Raw genomic sequence first — 22,696 nt, 5'->3', positions numbered from 1 at the left:
GTGCGTGTGTGCTTGTGTGTACATGCGTGCGTGTGTGTACATGCGTGCGTGTGTGCGTGCGTGTGTGCTTGTGTGTACATGCGTGCGTGTGTGTACATGCGTGCGTGTGTGCATGTGTGTACATGTGTGCGTGTGCGTGCATGTGCGTACGTGTGCGTGTGTGTGTGCGTGCGTGTGTGTGTACATATGTGCGTGTGCGCGTGTGTGCGTGTGCGCGTGTGTGTACATGCGCGCTTGTCTGCGTGTGTTTGTGTGTGCGCGTGCGTGTGCGCGCGTGTGTGCGCGTGTGCGTGTGCATGAGTGTGCGTGCGGTGCGGAGAGTGGCGCCGTGCGTCGTGCCTCAGTTCACCTGCGTGGAGGAGCAGGAGGACTCTGTGTGACATCCGCTGCTGTCGGCGCAGCTGCAGCACCCCCACGCTCGGCTGCATGAGTGTCCACACAGTCACGTGTTGCCCTTTCTGATGTTTTAAGTTGCCGTACTTAGAGAAGGATTATACACTTTGTAAGACGTTTAATTTGCATTTTTTGAAAGGATGATTATTCACCTAAAGTCACAGTGTGAGCGTCATCCCACAAAGTGGTGCTCGATCATTAGCACCACTTTGTGGAGTTACTCGACCCTGCCATAGGAATGAGGAATTTCCACCACTCGCTCGGGGCTGTCAACAAGAGATGAGCACGGCCGCAATGCTCATACAAGCAGAAAATTACTTGGATTTATTTTAAAGTAGTTTTGTAAATGAGCATTGCGATATATTTTTGTTAATTATATTTTGTCTGTACAGCGCTTTCACTTGATTTTATTGCCACTATGCTTTCCATATACATCAAGCTAATGAAGGTTGATGTATATGGAAACCATGTGCACACATACGGGCAGGCTCAGAGAAAGGAAAAGACCTTCCTTGTAGACTTTATAGACTGTTGGGGCAAGGCCGATTAGATTGCACCTCTAAATGCCAGAACGACCCACGATGTTTTGTTGTGGCTTGCATCACACACATCCACCTTATTGGCTCCTTTGTTGATGTATGCAAAGTGCACCAGATACACATTTGAGGCTGAGTTGACCTAGGAGATGCCCAGGACCAGCACACATGTACACAAGCACACAAATACTTGCAACGACGAACATCTATTTAATTTTGAATTAAAACTTTCGTGACTGCAGGAATTCATAAAGTCATGTGGATAGAAAAGTAATAATTAAGTGAATAAAAATGATAACAATTTTAAAAAAGACAAAGTTGATAAATATTTCTATTTATATTTTTTTTTTACGTAAAATGTTATTTTATTCTTTTATTCACATTATTATTGTTCTATCTATGTGACTTTACCGAACGAACCAAAGAACATGAAGCACTTTTGCAGAGGCTTAGCAGACCGTTGGGGCACATGAGGGGGCCAGGTGGCCAGAACCACGCCACCTTTGTATCCCTAGTGGCTATGCTTACACATCGCACCATGTGCTTAATGGATGCTGGGTCGACCCACGGGAGGCCCAAGACCGGTTCAGACGATTGTCGCTGTTGTTGGCCGTGAGTGGGAATTGAACTCGGGTGTCACAAAGAGAGCAGCATTATTATAAGTTACTTGCAGCCGAAGGTCACAATATCCCAGTGCAAAATGGGTGTTGCTTGGTGCGCACATCCAATTGGTGGCCCCAGTCAGCGATGGAAATTCCACCTTACCCTGGCATTTGCCAGTCTCTCCACAGGGACACCAGCTGTCGGAGTCTTTAAAGGCAGTAATTTGTCTTATTTACTCTGGAGGGGACAATATATATTGACATCAAATAGAATAACACATTTGGCCAATATTAAATGTAACCTGCAGCTTCTTACACAAATAAAAATCAGAAATGCGTGGAAATCATTTGCCGAAACACTTCCGTTGCGAATGTTGTACAAATTCCCCCTTCTTATAGGAACAAAGTATGTTTAACATCTCCGTGGGCTGTCACCTGTTTATAAACATGTTAATGGCACTATTTAGCGTAATTAGCGTAGCGTTAATTAAACGTTGTTTCTCGCGCTCTGCTGTTAATTACACGAGAGTGTTGCGCCTGGAGCCGAACGCCTGGCTCCACGGGAACCGCTGTACGGAGCTCCAGTGGAACGCTCAGCGGAGCTCCACGGGAACCACTGTAGGGAGCTCCACAGGAACCACTCGGCGGAGCTCCACAGGAACCGCTCTGCAGAGCTCCACAGGAACCGCTCTGCGGAGCAGCACAGGAACCGCTCGGCGGAGCTCCACAGGAACCGCTCTGCGGAGCTCCACAGGAACCGCTCTGCGGAGCTCCACGGGAACCGCTCTGCGGAGCTCCACGGGAACCGCTCCGCGGAGCAGTACAGGAACCACTCTGGAGCAGCACAGGAACCGCTCTGTATAGAGCCAGCTGAACACTCCGTGGAGCTCCAGCTGAACGCTCCGTGGAGCTCCAGCTGAACGCTCCGTGGAGCTCCAGTGGTACGCTCCATGGAGCTCCAGTGGTATGCTCCATGGTGCTCCAGCTGAACGCTCCGTGGAGCTCCAGCTGAACGCTCCGTGGAGCTCCAGTGGTACGCTCCATGGAGCTCCAGTGGTACGCTCCATGGTGCTCCAGCTGAACGCTCCGTGGAGCTCCAGCTGAATGCTCCGTGGAGCTCCAGTGGTATGCTCCATGGTGCTCCAGCTGAATGCTCCGTGGAGCTCCAGCTGAATGCTCCGTGGAGCTCCAGTGGTACGCTCCGCAAAGCGTAAGCGGTTGCCACCAAGCGGCCGGCGCACTGAGGGCTGGTGGAGTGGAGTCCCCGTCGCGATGTCTGCCCTGTTGGGTGGCCAGGGGGTAGGCCTTTGTCTTCATTGGCGGGCCGGAGGTGATGTTGCACAATTCCACATTCCCTTGTCTAGGCTCAGTATCTCTATAGAACAACCACCGTTGGCTTTCCGCAAAGCGGTGCCCTTTTTGCTTACCCCGGAATGACGGTGACGATGATTGGCTGAGAGGGGGGGGTCCCCTGACGAGGATGTGAACTCGCCTGCCCTCGGATTGAGGGCCGAGAGCCCTCTGCCGTTGCGCCCTCTGGCCCGGGAAACGTGGACGGACCGCGTGATGGTAATCCTTCCGTGAACGTCGGGAGGAATCGTTGAGCCCCGCGGGGTTCCTTTTCAGGAGCGTCATGTATCGGGACGCATGCCCCCTCCCCCCCCTCTGCTGTTGTCGCGGGATACCGAGTGAGCAACGTCCGCGTTGGCAAAATGTTTTGACCGAGATTGGGGACGGCACTCGGCATTCCGTGCGGACAGGTCACCAACCCCTCGGCGTCGTCGCAGAGCGCGCGAGACTCGCTGCGTGATCGGCCGACGTTCGCCACCAGGCGCGCGAGCACGACGAGGCCGTCGGGTGTGCACGGCTGTCGGGGAGGGACGGTGGGGGCCTCGTCGCCGTTGGAACATGTCGCTCTCACGGGCCACGCGGACCACGCACCGGGCAAAGGGGGGGCGGGGGGGGGGGGATGACCCTCGTAAAGGAGAGAGATAATAAAACAAGCCGACAAACCCAGTCTGTTAAGTCAGTCACCATACGCACGCACGCACGCGTGTGCGCATTATCTGCACGCGTTAAGCGTGCGAGCTTGCAGCCGCACGTGTGCATGCGCTTGCTAATCACGTTTGCGGGAAAAAATGTAAAACAAACGAGAAAGAAGTTACGCGGAAAGACGCTGCATCTGGGTGCATGGGTGGGCGATTGACTCAAGACAGAGTCCTCGCCCCCGAGCCATGCTCAGCCGGGGCCGTGACGGGGGGAGCGGGGAGGAGGACGGTGGGGCATGGGGGGGGCTGCTGTGTGTGCGGTGCCACACACGCACACACGCCCGCTTGTTAAACCGCCCTCCCGAAAATTGCCGCTCAGCCCTGCCACCTGATCTCTCGCAGAAGGCCGTAAAGAGAGCGCTGTTAATTGTGAGCAACTCGTGAAAGGGCCGTGTATGAGGACGCCTTGCTCAATGGCCTTATCTCGGCGTTGAGTGCCGAGGCAAGGGTTTATGGTTATGGGTTTTATTAGACACGGACACGACGACGTGATGTGGGTTTATTCCTGCTCTTTGCTTGGGCACGGCCGGAGCTAATGGTGTCGGCGTTTGTTTGAATCCGGCGTGCGCCGCGAGGAATTTCACGGGGCGTAAACGGACATTGCGTGTATCTGCCGATATGGGCTCCCTCTGGAAAGTTTGCCTTTTTGGTGACTTTGCTCCAGCCGTCGTTGGCGGTGCGCGAATTCGCCGAGCGTTTCCCGTGCGTGCGGTGCAGCAGTTGACACGTGGGGTTGGTGTTTTCACGCAAAGAGAGAGCGGTGTGAGACGCTCGGACGTTTTGCCGTTTAACTGGGGGCCTACGCGCAGGCTGGAGGAGTAAAGTTAACCGGGGAATTGGAATGGCACCACAGAGGTTAGGGACCCAGGGGAAAACCAAAGTTCGCGGTGGTAATGTTCACACACGGAGGCAGCTGACCCCGGAGGTGAGAGATCACATATATAAACGGCAAGACCCCACGTTGGGTTGTGCGACACTCATGGGCGACTCTCACATTGAACCTTGGGGGTCGGTCGTCCTCTGCGCAACAGTTTTGCGATCTGGCAGAAGGAAGGAAGAGACGGCGTGGTGCGGCAGCGTCGATGTCAACATCTCTCGCAGTTGATCTGGAATACCCAGACCCCCTGCTGTCTCTCCTTGCTCGACCTCCGTCTCTTGCCTGCCACTCAGCCTCGTGGAGCAAACTGCATTAGAGGGCCCACGGCACTCGGTGAGTCTCTCCATCAGAGCCGTGGTGGAACACTCCTCTGGGATCCAGTACTTGGGGTGGTGAATCTGGCATGTTTGTAAGGCTGCCAGGATATGGCAGTACAGCAAGTGGGTTCACAGATCCATCTGTTATCTTCCCCTGACCAAGTGACTCAGCCACAGAGCGAGCGGCTCGTGGATCAGAAGGTTGTGGGTTCAGTTCCTGATTTGGGGTCGACTCGGCCCATCATCCTTAGGGGGTCATAAAATGACCCCCTGACTCAGCCGCAGAGCGAGCGGCTCGCGGATCAGAAGGTTGTGGGTTCAGTTCCTGATTTGGGGTCGACTCGGCCCATCATCCTTAGGGGGTCATAAAATAGGTATCACTTTGTGGGGAAGTCAACATTGGTTGTCCTAGGGAAATGAGCATTGCTTCATTGCTCGTTGGAGCAGGAAATGACTCCGACTTATTGATGTTTTGTGTAGTGTTTTTTGCGTGTGTGTGGGACTCCAGTTTTCTCTCACCCACAAAACACTGCCGATAAGGTTTTAGCCAAACATGCCGATACCCTCCTGAATGAAAGAGACCCGGCGAGGCCTGCCTGGGTGTAGATGGAGGTTGGCCAGGTCATCTGGAGCTCTTGGCAGCAGCAGCAGCAGCAGCAGTTTCATGCCCTCCTCCCCCTGAAGCCGAGGGGCAGAGTTTTCAGCTCCCACACTAATTGTGTCGGCCTGCTCGCTGGCAGACGTGTGCGGTAGGTTTTAAGGAGTTGCCCGCGGAGAGGAGATGTGCAACTTGATATCTGGCTCACATCCTCGCCATTATTTATTAGTATTTTTGTACTTTGTGCGGGTTTTGTAATTTATTTTTTGGGAAAACAATCTCCTTTGCACGTGTGGAGAATCGAGCGTGGCCAATGAGGACCCTTGTCAGCTGGAAGAGAGATGCGAGCCGCCAAGTACCTTGTACGTCAGGGTGAAGTATGTTCAGCCAGAGCGGCATTATGGGAAGACCACGAAATGCCTTGCATTTGGGGTCAGGAACGTCATTGAGAAGTCTCTTTGGGAAGATTTTTTGAGAAGATCCTCGTACGCACGTGTCATTTGAGAGGCATTGTAGTTCATTGAAAAGGGTTCCTAAGGTTCATTGACAGAGCTTAGAGTGAAGAATCGTCGGGAATCATCAAGGGAGAGATGTGTGTGTGTGTTGGGAAGCCTCAAAGAGGCAAGCCATGGGGAATTCATGCAGAGGAGCTCCAGCGAGAAGCTACACAGTATGGGGCACCGTGGTGGCGAGATGTTTTCTCCCTTGCCGGGTACGCAGGAGGTCGTGAGTTCGATCCCAACCCTGGCGCCTTAGCATTTTCTCCCCTGGGGTCGCGTGGATCTTTCTCCGGTTTTCCCCCTCTACGTTTAGGAACGTGCGTTTTAGAGTATTTCGCTGAGAAATTTCCACGTTTAACGCCGCTTCATAGAGCGATCATTTGTGGACAGGTCTTGTCTGAAAAAGAGCTATATAGTTCAGTGGGCCTTATCTGGTAAAATAAAAAAAATCGTTTTAGTTTTTTATAGATGTTTGAGACGCTGCGTGGATACGCTTCAATAAAAATCCTCGCCGAGTATTAATGCACAGGTTTTGTACAGGAGGGTCATACGTACTTACATTTTGTAGAGAAGGCTCTTTGGGAAGATTGAGACGTGCTTTGATCGTGTTCATTATTGCGAAGCTTCCGGAAGGTAAATATAACAAAGCCCCTAAACACTCCCGAGCGTCGTGACGTTCAGTCAATCATCAGATTAACTTGTATCCTTGATTAACGACCTCGTTCCCATGAGAGTTGGCATCTCATCCTGGGATTAGCTTTATGGAAGTATTTATTCATTCAAAGTCAAAGTGCCCATTGTGGCGACGCTCATCTTCGTTGGTATCCACGAGCCGATGGAAAGTGGAAGTTACCACCTTTTCCATGGTGGAGCCCAGTACCTCTACACAACGACCAGTGCCGAATTCCCACAAAGTTGTCCTGCACTCTGTTGAGGCCCTAGGATGCACGACGATGACGTCAACCCTCAACCAGGATCCAAACTCGCGGAAGCTTCCCGTCCGCAGGCCGCCGCTGGGCTGTTCGGTCACGGCGACACACACCGCCCCCCCCACCACCACGTCCCGTGAGCACGAATGGCGAAGTCGGCAACAACGGCCAGTTTCGATTAGAAGGCGCCAACGCGCACTGTCCGTCGTCGGCTCTCGGCGTGGAGGCGGCCACGGCGGAGGCACCGGCGGGGCGCCGTAGCCGTCGGCGGCTCTCGGGCGCGCACCGCAAAGCCACGCGGCCGCGGGGGCACGCACTCGCTGCGCGCGGGGGAGGGAACCCGCCTCGGCCTCCGCTCCCTCCCCTCCCGGCGCTGAGCTCATGTCAGGTGCGCACAGTTTATGGGCGCTTTTGAAGACCGCACCAATCCCCTACACGGTGAACCAAAAATAATAATAATGATGACGATGATGATCTAATGAAATGTGTATAAAGTGGCGTGCGAGTCTGGGTGGCGTGTTGGCGGGCTGCCGCGTGAGCGGTGCTGATTGGGTTGGGGGGTGGTGCTCACAGGGGCCGTGTGGGAAATCGAGCCTCTTAATGTCGGGTCACGGTGGGAGGCAGAGGAATACGGAGAAGGTGGGGAGCGGCGGCGGCGGTGTTGGTGGTGGCTTTTTATCTTTGTGGGAATGCGTGGAGGAGGGAATGGTGTAAGGATGTTATGATGGTCAGAGGGCCACTGATACTCTGTGCAGGCCATGTGTGTGCGTGCGTGGGTTATGTTACTTGAAGGCGAGGTGAAAGTGTGTCTTTATAAGTACTGATATTTAATACATGCGTGTATGTGGGGAGCGGAGGCACAGTGGTTAGCGCGCTGCGCTGCGAACCCGGCAACACGAGTTCGATTCCCGCTCACGTTCAACACCGGTGACGATTATTTGAACTGGTTCTGGGCCTCCCCTAGGTTGACTCGGCCTCAAATGAGTACTTGGTGCGTTGTGTAAACATCGCCACTGGGGAGACAAAGATGGTCTGGCATGGGTGTTGGCTTCCCACCTTTCATAGGTGCTTGCTAACAGCACTTGCCCTAATGGTCTGTTCAGGCTATACCGGGGGGGGGTCTTTATCTTTTGTGTGTATTCAGATTCTAGACAAAAATCTGGCGTAGGGCCTTAATGGAGTTTTTCGGGTGCAAGTGCTGTTAGTGGGCACCTATGAAGGTGAGCCCGGCACACGAGGGGGTGGGTGACCAGCACCCACGCTGGCAGATTATGGGAGGGAGAAGCATTTTGGTGACAGTGTTTGACTTGGGATCATAAGGTCACGAGTTTAAATACCGGTTCGGAATCGACTTAGTCCATCGCTATCATTATTATTATTTCTTTGAAGAAGCTAAAATAAAGAACCTTTGTTCTGAATCGGTCATCCCGTGGAGAGACTGGCACCCACCGCAGGAGTGTGGAATTACCGCCGCTGGCTCAGGACCGGCATCATCGATGGCGACGGGCCCCACGCTCAGTTTTTGGGTTAGATCGCGTAAATACAAACGTGTCATTAATCCCGCCACCACCCGATACACAGCCAAGTTGGTAAGGTTTGTCACGTAAACAAAACATGGCAATTCGTGGCTACTTAAGAACACCGGTGTGTTGGAGAGTAAATCCACCACAGTTACAATTCGAGTACCGAGACATTTCGCCAGTAATTACAACTAGCATCATCAGGCGACAGCCAGAGTTTTATGCGATCTGGGAAAATAGATTATCAAGCGTCCGCTCTGAGTTACAGCGATGACCGCATTAGAGGGAGAGCTGCGGGAGGACCACCAAGCACGCCCGGCGTGTCGGTGCCACGGCCCCCACGCGCGCCGTAATCGAGGAGAGCATCGTACTCTGCAGCCACGCTCCCCGCCCCCCCCCCCCCCCCCGGCGTGCGTGTTCTCAGCGGCGATCGGTCTCACCGCGATAAACGTCGCCCAGAAATGCGAGCGGCCAGACCTCTGGCCTGGATCGTGTTTTTTTTTTTGTCCTAATTTTAATTTCCAGGGGGCCCCACTTTGCCCGTATTATTACTATTATAATCGGGTTTTTTTTTTTGTTTGCACGATTTTGAACAAAGCTGACTTTTTTTTGCCATTTTTCCAGCCCCCCACCCCCCTTCTCCCCTCCTCCCCCTCCGCGCTGCGCCGGGGTAATAAGCGAGCGCCGGCTCGCGGGGACGCGGGAAGACCGCTCGCCGTCGTTCCCTTTGTAACCGGATCCGCGCGCGCTGCCCACAAGGGCGGCCGTGTGGTCGCGCGGCGCTCTGAGTGCGCCCCATTCAGAGCGCTTGGCCTGCCGGGGCACTTAATTTAATAGCGGCAACTTAATTAAAGGTTTGCCTTCGCAGGCCGCCCCATTAGCAGCGTCCGATCTAAGGAGAACATTCATGGAGGTGGCTGGGTGGCTTTGCTCGTGGGGGGGAGGGGTGAGGAGGAAGAGGTGGGGGGGGGTAGGGGCCGGGGTTACCTGGATGAGAGACTGGGGGGCGGCTGGCACGGCACCGAATTGGCGGATGTGGCGGCGCGCCCGCGGTTCAGCCCGGCGGCGCGTGGGGCTGCGCCTCGGGGCTCGTGCATCGAGAGGCGATGGTCTCAGTGCGGCCGGAGGTGATTGCTCGGTTTTGGTAGCGATGCGTCGTCGCTCGGAATGGATTCTTTACACTTGCGCAAATAACAGCGTGTAATAGGAACTATTTGTCACAATTTGTACACATTTTCCGCAAATTGTTACCTTGAGTCGCACGGAGCGAACAAAACTGTACAAAGGAGAGTCGGCGGCGACAAACGAGAAACGATGAAATCGCGATGGCACCAACGGGACGAACAATTATGCTTTCTTGAGTAAAACATTTTCTTGGGTAAAATTTTTTCTTGAGTAAAATTACTTCTTGATTAAAATTACTTCTTCGGATCGTGGCAGTGAATGGAATCGGTGAGCGGAGAAATCTCGCCATCGCCAGGGACGACAGCTTGTTTTATTGCAAGATAATTCGCATCTTTGTGGAGAATATAAGTCACAAAGTAAATGAGCAGACTTTACGACGGTATATCTGTCCCTCCACGTAAAAAATTGCGTTTTTTACACATCCCATCAGCAGCATTGGTTCAACCGGTTTTGACCGAAAGTGTCTCATCAGCAGTCAGCCTTCCTTGAACCAGTGCTGGTGAACTGCCAGATGTTTATAGGGAAGGAGCTATAATGTAGCTTTTGCCCCAGGGCTAAGATGACCAGCTAAGTACTTTTCTGTTTGTACACATTGACTGAGTTGGGCGAGTCGTTTGTCTCCTGAGCCGGGCACGTGTTTGTGTGTGCGTGTGCGTGTAACTGTGAGCACAGGTGTGTTAGTGTGTGTGTGTGTAACTGTGGGGAGCGGTAGTGTAGCGGTTAGCGTGCTGCGCTTTGCACCCGGTGACCCGGGTTCGATTCCTGCTCACGGCTAACACCGGTGACAATTATCTGAACCAGTCCTGGGCCTCCCCTAGGTCGACTCAGCCTCAAATGAGTACCTGGTGCGGTGTGTAGTAAACATCGCCACTGGGGAGACAAAGGCGGGCGGGCGTGGTGCTGGCCACCCACCCCCTCGTGTACCGTTGCGGCCTCCATAGGTGCTCGCTAACAGCACTTGCCCCTACAGTCTGTTAAGGCTATACGGGGGATCTTTGTGTAACTGTGAGCACAGGTGTGTTAGTGTGTGTGTGTGTAACTGTGTGGAGAGCAATGGTGCAGTGGTTAGCGCACTGCGCTACGAAACCAGCGGGCCTAAGGTTCCTGCTCACGACCAACATGGGTGACAAATATCTGAACCGGTCCTGGGCCTCCTCCCCCCTGGCCTCCCAAGTCTTAAATGAGCACCTGCAGTGTAAACGTTACCACTGGGAAGACAAAGATGGCTCGGCGTGGTTCCCGCCACCCACCCTCTCACGTGCCGTAGCGGCCTTCAAAGGTGCTGCCCGCTAACAGCACTAGCCCCAGCAGCAGCCTGCTAACAGGCTACGGTGGGTGATCTTTGTCCTCGCGTTCCACTGCGCCTGTTTTGGCTTCGCTTCGTACGTCCCCCCTCGCAGCCTCCTAATCGGGGGGGCCGAGGCGGCAGGAATCAAAGAGACGACGGACGTAGCGATGAGCTCAAACACGTGGCGCGGGTTGTGTTTTTTTTTTGTAACGAGATGGTAAAAAAAAAAGTATGTATAATTTTTTTTTATCACGTGTTTCTGCCCATTTTTAAAATCTCATTGAGTGTTGGAATATTGGCTCAGTTTTCTTGAAAAGCTTTGTGGGGCTTCAAGCGGACTGCTCGGAGGAATCCCACGCCTAGGGGAGGAGAACACTCGTACTGCTGTTCACGATTAGGCTGTCAGAAACAAAAAACATCTGCTTGCTGTACTCACCCATCCGATTTTTCACGTCAGTTATAATATTTGGTCAGATTTATATTCTCCTGTTTCATCCGGTTAGCGCTGCGGTTTGAGCGATTAGCTCACTTGTATGCATGTGTTGTCCTATGTTTATATATTTGTGTGTGTGTACGAATATGAGCTAGAACAGCACATGCCCCAACAGTCACTTTGTCTGTTCAGCAATCGCTGGTGTGTGTGAGTGTGGGGAGCTGTCGTGTAGCGGTTAGCGAGTTGCACTCGAAACCCACCGACCCGAGTTCGATTCCCGCTCACGGCCACCAACGCCAGTGGCGATTATCTGAACCGGTCCTGGGCCTCCCCTCGGTTGACTCAGCCTCAAATGAGTACCTGGTGTGGTGTGTAGTAAACATCGCCACTGGGGAGACAAAGGCGGCTGGGCGTGGTGCTGGCCACCCCACCCCCTCATTTACCGTGACTGCCTTCGTAAGTGCTCGCTAACAGCATTTGCCCCAACAGTCTGCTAATGCTATTTGGGCGATCTTTGCGTCTACGTTGTGCTCATGCCAGGCCTCGCTGGAGAACAAGAGAGGGCCGTCGTTCCACTCCACCAGGATCCGCTACTACGACAAGACGGTCACCTGCCGCAACTGTGACAAGCAAGGCCACCTCTCCAAAAACTGCCCGTCTGCCAGGGTGAGCAGCTCTCTCAGTCTACCGCCGGGCACACCGATGCTCAGCACCGACGCTTTGCATCGACACTGGGCATTGACGCTGACCACACCGACGTTCGGCACCGATGCTCGGCAGCGACGCTCGGCACACTGACGCTCGGTACCAACTCTGGGCCTACCGACGCTCGGCACACTGACGCTCGGTATTGACGATCGGCCCTAGTGCTGAGCCAGTGGGTGTTGAATCCTCCAATGATGTTGAGGACTCTATTGACCAGGCTGACTGTTTCGTTTAATCCACTCTGTTCAACCACCACCACACTGCAGGTCACAACAACAACTCATCCTCACACTCACTCACTCACCCACTCACTCACCCACTCACTCACCCACTCACTCACTCACCCACTCACTACTCACCCACTCACCCACTCACCCACCCACTCACCCACCCACTCACTCACTCACTCATCCACTCACTCACTCACTCACCCACCCACTCACTCACCCACCCACTCACCCACTCACTCACCCACTCACCCACTCACTCACCCACTCACTCACCCACTCACCCACTCATCCACTCACTCACCCACTCACTCACTCATCCACTGACCCACTCACTCATCCACTGACCCACTCACTCATCCACTGACCCACCACACTGGAGGTCACAACGCTTCTCTTTCTGCTTCTTTCCTCGCACTGCTCCACTTTGAAATTCCCTTCCATGGTCTATTTTCTAAAGTTATTAGTATCATTACCTTGATCAATTAAGTGTTTTAACAGTATGTTTTTTGTCTTAGAATATTGCTTCTGTTGATGGGGTTGGTGGGGGGGGGTGGTAGCGGTGAGATCTTGTCGCGATGTTATTGTTCGTGCTGAATATTTAATTATCCTTTATTCACGTTGTGATTCAGAACCAGTTGTTCGCGCAGTGTTCGTTTTTGCTCGGAGAGTTTTATCCCCAGGTCTCCGCTGCGAGTGAGCTCTCTGTCTCGGTGGACTTTCCCCAAGTTTTGGTTCATTCGTTGACCAGAACCAAGCCGTGCACCCAGTCGGAGTCATGTTGCCTGCAACGTCGTCGGCTTCTCTTTAATTATTGTGTTAACGTTCACGGGTCGTTTGAGCTTCTCCCCACTCGAGCAGCACGAGTCATCGGCAGGCTTGAACCAGCGGTGGAAATTCCACATTCATGTGGTTGTGGCGACAGGTTTATCCTCACGAGGACCACTCGTGACTCATCAACCCTGGAGAAACTGATTGGGTTGTTTCCTCCCCCCGGGCGCGACTTTCCCACTGTCAATTCATTGCTCAGCTACAGTGCTGCCTGGCCAAACTCTCAACAGTGATATTGGTTGTGGCAGCATTGGCAATTCCACATTACTGTGGACGGTGCCGGTCAGGTCTTGCTCGTGCTTGAATCATCCTTGAACAGCTTTAAAAAAAAAAAAACACGTAAAGGCCGCAGTCTCTGGCCTGCAGCGAACAGATCTTTTCAGGGAAATAAAACTGAGATGGGTAATAATAATACTGCTAGTGAGAGAAGAACACCCAACTATAGAACATGGTACTTAAACTAAATAACCCCTTACACAAGATCTGCGGGCCGGGTGATGGAAGGCAGCACTGTCGGCAGAAAGGTTAGAAGCGCGTACTAAAAATTAATGGTGTAGAAAGCGCTCCCGAACAACACAAACAACTTGGCCCATATGTCAGCCGTATTTTAACAAAAAAAAAGCGCCCAAAAAAATTTCTAGGGAAATGGGCCCGATTTTAACTGGCTAAGTGCGTCTGCTTAAAATGTTAAGCGCTTCCCCCCACAGCGTTTTGTCACGGGCGCCAAACGACAAAAGGCAAACGTCTCCGTCGCGGCACAGACGCCGCGTTCCTCGCGACGCGAGTTTCATCCCCAGACATCCACGACGCCAGTGGCAGGTGCTGTCTGAATCTCGGTCTCGGGCTCCCCCTCCCCCAGGTCGACTCGGGGTTAAACGAGTACCCGGTGAGGCGGTTTGGTCAGCGTCTCGTCGGGACTGGGAAGACAAAGGCGGCCGAGTGCCGGGCGTCGGTACCGGAACACTCCTTCCGCTTTGCGTGCAGTGCGGCACGTGATAGGCGCTCGCAAACAGAACCTTGCACGGTTTGGTTTAGGAAATGCGTAATCATCTCATTGTCCTAACCGCTATTCGAACGCATTGCTGTTAAATGTTGAAGCGATATGGGTAATACATTGAGGTCGTTCCGTACAGCAGTTAAACGTGAATGGAGACAATGCTTAAATGTGGGGTTCTGGCTAGGGCCATCCTTGCACATGCTTTTTATGAAGTATGCCCCAGGGTCATCAAAGTTCATAGAATGTTACGAGTTATGCTCTTAGCAGTCATCACCTCTGGGCACTCAGGTGGCGAAGCTCATGTCTCTACGTGTTGCATGTAGGAGCCTGTGAGTGCACCGCGGCTCAAAGTCAAAGCGTCCGCCTGGCTCAAACGAGCCCTCAATTGCTCATTCCTCGAGTCGTGGTCACTCTTGTCTACGAGGCAACCGCCGGTGACTCCTCCCGGCAGAGGGATGCGCATGACTCATGGTGATGATGACGGACCTGGCCAACCAGCGACCGGGATTTGAACTTGCGACCTTCCGCTCGCGAGTCGAGTGACCGTGGCGCCCCCCCCCCCACCTCCCCCCCCCCCCACTGCCACGTGCGGCGCGACGTCGGTTCGCACTTCAGTTCTCGCGCCCAAACAAAACTTTTTCCGCGGCATTTTGCAATTTCAGCTCGACCACCCCCACCCCTCCCTCCCCCAACGCGGTAAATCCCTCGTGGGCCCCCCCCCCCCCACACGGCTCGCCGGCCGGCACCGCCACCCCGGGCGCGCACCTCCACAAATGTGGCTGCCAGCCGCAGATGAGGACAAATCTTTCTCCCGGCGAACGAGACGCGAAGGGTTACGGCAAAACTGCGAGCGAGCGGGCCGGCGTGTGCGCGCGTGCGTGCGTTTGGGGGGGGGGGGTAGGGCCTAGGCAGGGGCTCGCGAGGCGTGCGAACTTTAGCGGAACGGCAAGGCGAGCCATTGCACCCCATTCTTATTTTTTATTTTCTCCTCTCTCCCTTTCCTTCTTTCTTTCTTTCTTCCCCCCCCCTCCACTCTCACCCCCCGCTCCCCGCCCCCCTCGCCGTCGCTTATGTTTTAGGAGGCGCGGGGACCTGTCACGCCGGTGATGGATCGTTATGGAGCCTTGCAATTTGCGCGGAGATTTAGACGAGGCTGGCCCCTCTCCCCCGCCAAGGCGCAAACTTTTTTTTCCCTCCCTCCCCCCCTGCTCTTGACGCGGGCAGCCCTGCGCGCGGTATGAAAATCGGCGCCGAGCAGGTTAAATGTGCCCGTTTATGAGGCAGAACCGGAGTACAACGGCAGAAATGAGGCTGTTAACATTTCAAGGCGGCCGGCAAGATAAATGAAACGCATAGGCAAATCGCCGAGTTTGGGATGATGCCTTCGGCTTTCGTTTTTTTTCTTCTTCCCCCCCCCCCCCCCCTTTCACGCTTACGCACGCGCTCGGTATTATAACACGTGAAATTAAAAATCAGCCAGCTCTGAAACAGCCGCCGTTTAAATGTGCTACGTTGCCGCGGGCCCGCGAACTTCGCCACCGTCAATGGCTGCCTTCGCTCGCCACTCTTTCTCCCTCTTTGTTTTACGGCCTATCGCAGCCTTCGCAAACACGCTTGGCGTGCCGTGCCCCCCCCTCCCCCGAAGCCGGCCACCCCCCTCCTCCCTCGGCCCCCCCCCTCCTCCCTCGGCCCCCCACCCACCTCTTGCGTGCGTTTGGCTCCGTACGGGCGCCCCCCCCCCCCCCCTTTCTACCACCACGAAGTAGCGGTTCGGCGAGGGACGGAAATCGCCTGCATTTGACACGGCTTGGCGACCGGCGATCGCCGCCGTAGAGGGCTTTTAATTAAAGCGACCAGTGTCCGCGATTGAGAGCGGCACGTTAATTGATTTAGATGGAATTGGCGACGAGGATTTTCCTCCGGTGGAGGTGTATTAATTTTAATGTAGCTGTATTAATTGGGGGACATCGTTTAAAGCGAGCACCGTTCACTTTATTGATGTCTTTCAAAGTGACCAGCGTTCGACTTGAGAGGTCCAGTGTGTTTGCTCTACGTACGGATGTGGCCGCTCTTGGGATTCCCATAGCGGTATTGTTATGAACTAGACTCCCATTCACTTTCAGAGAGCTCTGTAGATGCAGATGCAGCCTATTAAAGTGGCTATCATTGCCTTTAGTAGAGCTCAAATAAATGCACCTGTATTTCAAAGAGGCCTATCAAAGTATCTGTAATTCACTTTCGTATGTTAATATATGGTTACAATTCACTTATGTAGAGGTCTTTTAGTTCAAGTGACTCTCACATTCAAACGGCCATCATCAAGTAAAGATATGGACCGGTTTCAACTTCACTGAGCCTCATCGGCAAAGGGGTTTCCACCTAAACCGATGCTCTACTCGATATCGGAAGGGCAAGAGCTCGAATCCCCATCGGGATTCAATTATCCCTGTCATCGTTGTCGCTCCGGGGTGCATGGGATGAGCAGCAACCACATTGTGGAAAGCCTCCGAGCCTGCCAGCGGAGAAGATCACCGCCCAACACTTGCGTCGGGCTCTTGTTGTTGTTTGACTTGCATCCCATTGGGATTTTTGCACACAGCGTTGATGTGCGGTGCTTTTTCTGGAAGACTTTGCTGTTTTTTCCTGTGTTTTTCTCTTGCGCGTAGTCACTTTAAGATGTTTCTTGTTCATGTTTTTGTTTGTTGCCGTTGCACCCGAGTCAAGGGCCGCATGGCTCACAGGGCTATACCTAATAACTGAAAACTGAAATGAAAATGACGACGCGGAAGCTCTCTGATAACGTTTGCAGGAATCTTGTACAGGATTCGGATTCCCCCGTCTCTTGTCGGCCTCCGGAGTCGCCCGGTGCTAGGTACACTCACCCTGAGCGTGTCAACCCTGCCCCTCGCAGAAGTTGCCGACCTGCGGGGTTTGTGGGACCAAGGGCCACGTGGCGAACGTCTGCCCCTTCCGGCTGTGCCCCAACTGCCACCGGCCAGGCCACGTCCTCTCCGACTGCATGGAGAAGCCGGGGCACTACAAGCAGTGCCACCGCTGCTGCATGACGGGACACTACGCCGACGTGAGTGGTAGCGTCGCACGCTCGCACACGCTCGCTCTCTCATACAACAACAACAACAACCGCCATTCACTACAAGTGGCGGTGACGTCACCACGACGCTTGTGCCAGGCTATGTGCATTTTAACGTGAAGCGTCGAGCGCCCGCTGGCAGGAGGTCACGGGACAGACCCGGGTGCCGTGGGTTGACTGACCGAGCTGATTGGCAGTGGCACCACCTGTGCCCCCTACTGTGCCATCTTGCTGTGTTTTAGCCACCTGGTGCTCCGCTCGTTGTTGTGAGCTAATATACACACACACATACACTCATATGAACCAATACGTACATACACCCATGCACACACATAAACACACACTGACACAAATATGCTCTGACACCGCAGCTGTTAATAGCCAGGCTGAGTGAGTACCTGCTTACGAAGGTTAATGGGGATTGATTCCATAACACATTGGCCTACAAGGTGGCCTCGGACTACTGGTGTTGCCGGATTACGTCTTGATACCCCTACTTAGACGAAAGAAATGTAGCATGCTGGGGGGGGGGGGGGGGGGGGTTATTGCCACCCGTGCCGACACGACGCCGTAAACCTTGGAACGGCGCACGAGCGACTGACGACGAGGTGAAGGCTTGGGGGGAGGAAGGTGCTTCGGGTGTGAACTCTCCGTCGCGAAGCACCGTGGAAGACAATCTTCGTGAGTGCCCACCGGGCGAGCGCTGCTGGTACAGAGCGCTTGACTCGCAATCGGAATGTATCGTGAATGTAAATCGCCGTACAGGGTTTCGCCTCTGGGCCCACCGTCCCTTTGGAGTTTTATCAAATATTTGGAAAAAACGTCGTTATCGGGTACTGCATAGGGAACAGTCCGCTGCCATAGCAATGCCATCACCGGATCGGGGTCGCTGATGTATTGTACCGCCCCGTGCTTGTTTAGCTCTGCATATCCGCACGTACGCTATCGTACCGTACGCAGGCAAGCGTGCTAATCGGAGGTTTCGGGGGAAGGACGACAAACTGAATACAAAAATTCTAGATTTGAAGCTTTCGTGACTGCAAGGAATCATATTCTTAGGTTTTTTTTCGGTAAAGTCACGTAGGTAAAACATCAAAATTAATGAAAATAAAATAAAACAAAACAATTTTCATTAATTTTGATGTTTTACCTACGTGACTTTACCGAAAAAACCTAAGAATATGAATACAAAAAGCAGTTCTGAAGAAAGTTGGTTTCAATCTCGATATAAAAGCGCGAAACTCCGGTGGCTTTTTTGTTGTTGGAGCAAGGCCGCCCAAGCGCATCTATCGGTGTGCACTGTTGCCATTGATTGCAATGACAGATGTAAGCAATGGCTGTGATGTCTGTACTTGCTGTTCATTTCCCCCCACGTTTTCCTGATTGTGCACCGATTCGCGAGACGAATAATCCATCCAGATTTCTCGCAGAGGGGGGTGAAACCCTTCGTGTTAGAGAACGGCCCACAGAAGCGGACATCACAGAGCTACCGCTGAGATCTCTTCTGTTGACCTCTTTCTGTACACGGGCGGGGGGGGGCGGGGGCTGCGTTTTCCCCACCCGGTCTGCACACAGGAGTAATGTTTGTCGCGCGACAATCAAACCGATGTTTTTAATTCTCACAGCTGGAGTTTAACCAAATTAAGTGCAGAACCAGATTTAATGTGATTATCTTTTTTTGCGCAGTCATTGGTGACGGGGGGGGGGGGGGGCGGCCGAGAGACCATGAGGCATAGCTTAAGCGATCCACCACTGGAGCGCGACGTTGTGATGCTCGACGCGACCTGCCGTTGCGATCTCCTCCGTCGGCCCAGCATTCCTGTGCCGATAGCACGGTTCCCCACTACACTTTTATTTGTTTCTTCCAACAAATGCCGCTTTCTTCAACAACAAAAACAAATGTGTGCCATTAAGGAGCACTTGCAAACACTCATTAAGGGTGTTAGCCAGACATCCCAATGCAGGCCACTCCTAAAAAGTGATGCTGTCCTGGGTAAGTAATTGTTGCTATTATTATTGGCTTTTAAAATCAAGTGACCGAAGTCAAGAGGTCATCATGGCCAATGCCGTTGATGCCACCACTCCTGTCCATCGTGCCGCGGTTTGTGGGAAATCTGACACCCGGCCGTCAGGGTCCGCTGGTACAGTGTCCCACCAAGTGGCTTTTGGACTTCCCTTCCAGCAAACGTACACGACCAAGATTAAAATGCCTACCTTCTGAGATGATGACGACGATGTTGATGCATGAGAAAGGAGAGACAGTGCCCAAGTGGTAAATTCCATCCAATCGGAGACGGCCGTGGCCACGACGTGACTGGCAGCGGCGCACAGACCACGGCGTGCCGATGCCCGCGGCTGTAATGAAGGGAACAGTTTAGTTCTTGGGAGATGGGAAGTTGCGCCAACTTTCGTCAAAGTAAAGTAGATTTTTTTTTTCCTCCTTAACGGAACCCAGCGTGCGAGAGTGACGCTCAGGTGCGATAGCGCATGCCCCTTCGTCCGTACTCGCACGACGAGACGAGACGAGAGAGCGAGCGCGCGCGAGATGCCCGCCCGCATTTGCATGCGCGCCGTGATTGATTACGGGGAATTTATATTCATGGTCGCGTCCGAGAGAGCGCGCGGCTAATTTGTGTACATCTGAAAGTAAAAAGTGAATTTAGCGGCGGCAGCAGCAGCAGCGGCGGCGCAGCCGCCGGTTCGCACCGCAGCGCTGTGCGGTGCGGCAGGCCCCGGCACTGGCGAGCGTTAAGCGGCGCTCGCCAGCGATAAAAATGATTAAAGGAGCGGGGAAGGACGCTGAGGTGTGGACGGGGGGGGGGGGGTGAGGCTGGCAGCAGGAGGAAGATGGTGGAGAAATTCTCCGCGCGGAGATTCTGGACTATAAAGTGGGGGGGGAGGCGGCACGGTGTGGGGGGGGGGGGGTGGTTGTTTGCCGCGTGCCAGAATGGCTGCAAACGTGGAGACGGATCGGAATTAAGGGGAGAGAATTTTTAAGAGCCGGTTTGAAGATAGATGCTTTGCTCGTGGCCAAGTTGATTTGAACAGCAAAAGAAAAAAAAAACACCACTTGAATGATTGTTCAGATATCCCCAAGCCAAACACTTCAGGAGAGTCTGAATAAGTATTTTTGAGTAAGGAAAACAAATCGTCGTCCTCTTTTTTTCTAAATCCCGAGCATGGCACGTGAGATCCACGTTTGTTGTTTAGGCATTAATCTCTTTGTGCCCCGTTTTATTTTGCATTTTCACTGTTTGTAGTTTTTTTTTTTGTCAGGGGCAATCGTTTTTGTGATCCACATACAGGTAGGACTCCGTTGACGTCTGGGGATATATAATAATGTCATGATTTCCAATAGATAAATACAATTTGAAGACTAAAAAGGACACTTTCAAAAAATCTATAATTGGGCACACGGATAAAATGCAACTTCATATAATAAAAAAATTCCTATCGTAAACAGACTTGTGCTTTAGGCTTCATCCAGGAAACACTTTCACAAATGTTGAGGATTCAGTAACGAAATGAAACTCCAATGCTAAAGAATACATCGGAGAGCAGTGACAAGGACGACCTCTTCCTGTGAATGTCTCACAAAGTAAGTACAAAGACAATGAAAAACCACAGTGGTATTAAATCAACAGAACTGGGAAAGAAAAAAAACGAAATTCCTCTCTCTCTGAATTCCAGGATGTAAATTGAATAAATGAAGTCAACGTGTGTTTGCTTCTGGCTTACCTCTCAGCCACTCGACGTTACAGACACCTGAACAGATGCTTCAATTTTAATAAATGCTTAAGAAAGGGGAAAAAAAGCGGCAGTGCTTTAGAATCGTGTGCCATTAATTGCGCCGGATTTGCATACATCGGGAATTGCTCATTAATGCCAGTGGAGATGGCTCCGAGAGAGAGAGAGACGTGGAGTGAGTGAGAGCGAGAGCGTGAGTGAGAGCGTGCGCAAGAGTGTGGGCGGGAGTGCGAGTCAGTGTCCGCCAGAGTGCCTGTGAGTGTGAGCGAGTGTGCGTGAGTGAGAGTGCGAGTCAGTGTGCGCCAGAGTGCCTGTGAGTGTGAGCGAGTGTGCGTGAGTGAGAGTGCGAGTCAGTGTGCAAGAGAGTGCCTGTGAGTGTGAGCGAGTGTGCGTGAGTGAGAGTGCGAGTCAGTGTGCAAGAGAGTGCCTGTGAGTGTGAGCGAGTGTGCGTGAGTGAGAGTGCGAGTCAGTGTGCGCCAGAGTGCCTGTGAGTGTGAGCGAGTGTGCGTGAGTGAGAGTGCGAGTCAGTGTCCGCCAGAGTGCCTGTGAGTGTGAGCGAGTGTGCGTGAGTGAGAGTGCGAGTCAGTGTGCGCCAGAGTGCCTGTGAGTGTGAGCGAGTGTGCGTGAGTGAGAGTGCGAGTCAGTGTCCGCCAGAGTGCCTGTGAGTGTGAGCGAGTGTGCGTGAGTGAGAGTGCGAGTCAGTGTGCGCCAGAGTGCCTGTGAGTGCGAGCGAGTGTGCGTGAGTGAGAGTGCGAGTCAGTGTGCAAGAGAGTGCCTGTGAGTGTGAGCGAGTGTGCGAGTCAGTGTCCGCCAGAGTGCCTGTGAGTGTGAGCGAGTGTGCGTGAGTGAGAGTGCGAGTCAGTGTGCGCCAGAGTGCCTGTGAGTGTGAGCGAGTGTGCGTGAGTGAGAGTGCGAGTCAGTGTCCGCCAGAGTGCCTGTGAGTGTGAGCGAGTGTGCGTGAGTGAGAGTGCGAGTCAGTGTGCGCCAGAGTGCCTGTGAGTGCGAGCGAGTGTGCGTGAGTGAGAGTGCGAGTCAGTGTGCAAGAGAGTGCCTGTGAGTGTGAGCGAGTGTGCGAGTCAGTGTCCGCCAGAGTGCCTGTGAGTGTGAGCGAGTGTGCGTGAGTGAGAGTGCGAGTCAGTGTGCGCCAGAGTGCCTGTGAGTGTGAGCGAGTGTGCGTGAGTGAGAGTGCGAGTCAGTGTCCGCCAGAGTGCCTGTGAGTGTGAGCGAGTGTGCGTGAGTGAGAGTGCGAGTCAGTGTGCGCCAGAGTGCCTGTGAGTGCGAGCGAGTGTGCGTGAGTGAGAGTGCGAGTCAGTGTGCGCCAGAGTGCCTGTGAGTGTGAGCGAGTGTGCGAGTCAGTGTCCGCCAGAGTGCCTGTGAGTGTGAGCGAGTGTGCGTGAGTGAGAGTGCGAGTCAGTGTGCGCCAGAGTGCCTGTGAGTGTGAGCGAGTGTGCGTGAGTGAGAGTGCGAGTCAGTGTGCGCCAGAGTGCCTGTGAGTGCGAGCGAGTGTGCGTGAGTGAGAGTGCGAGTCAGTGTGCGCCAGAGTGCCTGTGAGTGTGAGCGAGTGTGCGAGTCAGTGTCCGCCAGAGTGCCTGTGAGTGTGAGCGAGTGTGCGTGAGTGAGAGTGCGAGTCAGTGTGCGCCAGAGTGCCTGTGAGTGCGAGCGAGTGTGCGTGAGTGAGAGTGCGAGTCAGTGTGCGCCAGAGTGCCTGTGAGTGTGAGCGAGTGTGCGTGAGTGAGAGTGCGAGTCAGTGTGCACGAGAGTGAGAGTGCGAGTAAGAGAGTGTGCGTGAGGATGAGCACATTTCTTTCCCCTCCACCCCAGCTTTGAAAATGATTTTTTTTAATGCAAATTTCTTTAACGACCATTAAGCAA

The 22,696-nt window shown here is 53.4% G+C and overlaps 1 protein-coding gene across 1 annotated transcript in view; it reads left to right on the top strand.

Annotated features, from left to right (window-relative positions):
- The window catches only part of LOC144720666 (zinc finger CCHC domain-containing protein 7-like), a 212,013-nt gene that overhangs the window by 82,741 nt on the left and 106,576 nt on the right, over nt 1–22,696 (top strand). The window contains 2 exon segments of the mRNA XM_078597597.1: nt 11,767–11,892; nt 16,898–17,068. Of these exon segments, the coding sequence (XP_078453723.1) occupies nt 11,767–11,892; nt 16,898–17,068 (297 nt within the window).

Source organism: Lampetra planeri, chromosome 9 (assembly GCF_965212315.1).
Source record: "Lampetra planeri chromosome 9, kcLamPlan1.2.h2, whole genome shotgun sequence".
NCBI classification, from domain to species: Eukaryota; Metazoa; Chordata; class Hyperoartia; order Petromyzontiformes; family Petromyzontidae; genus Lampetra; species Lampetra planeri.
The sequence above is the reverse complement of the archived record's forward strand: the minus strand, read 5'-3'. Positions and strand labels throughout refer to the sequence as shown.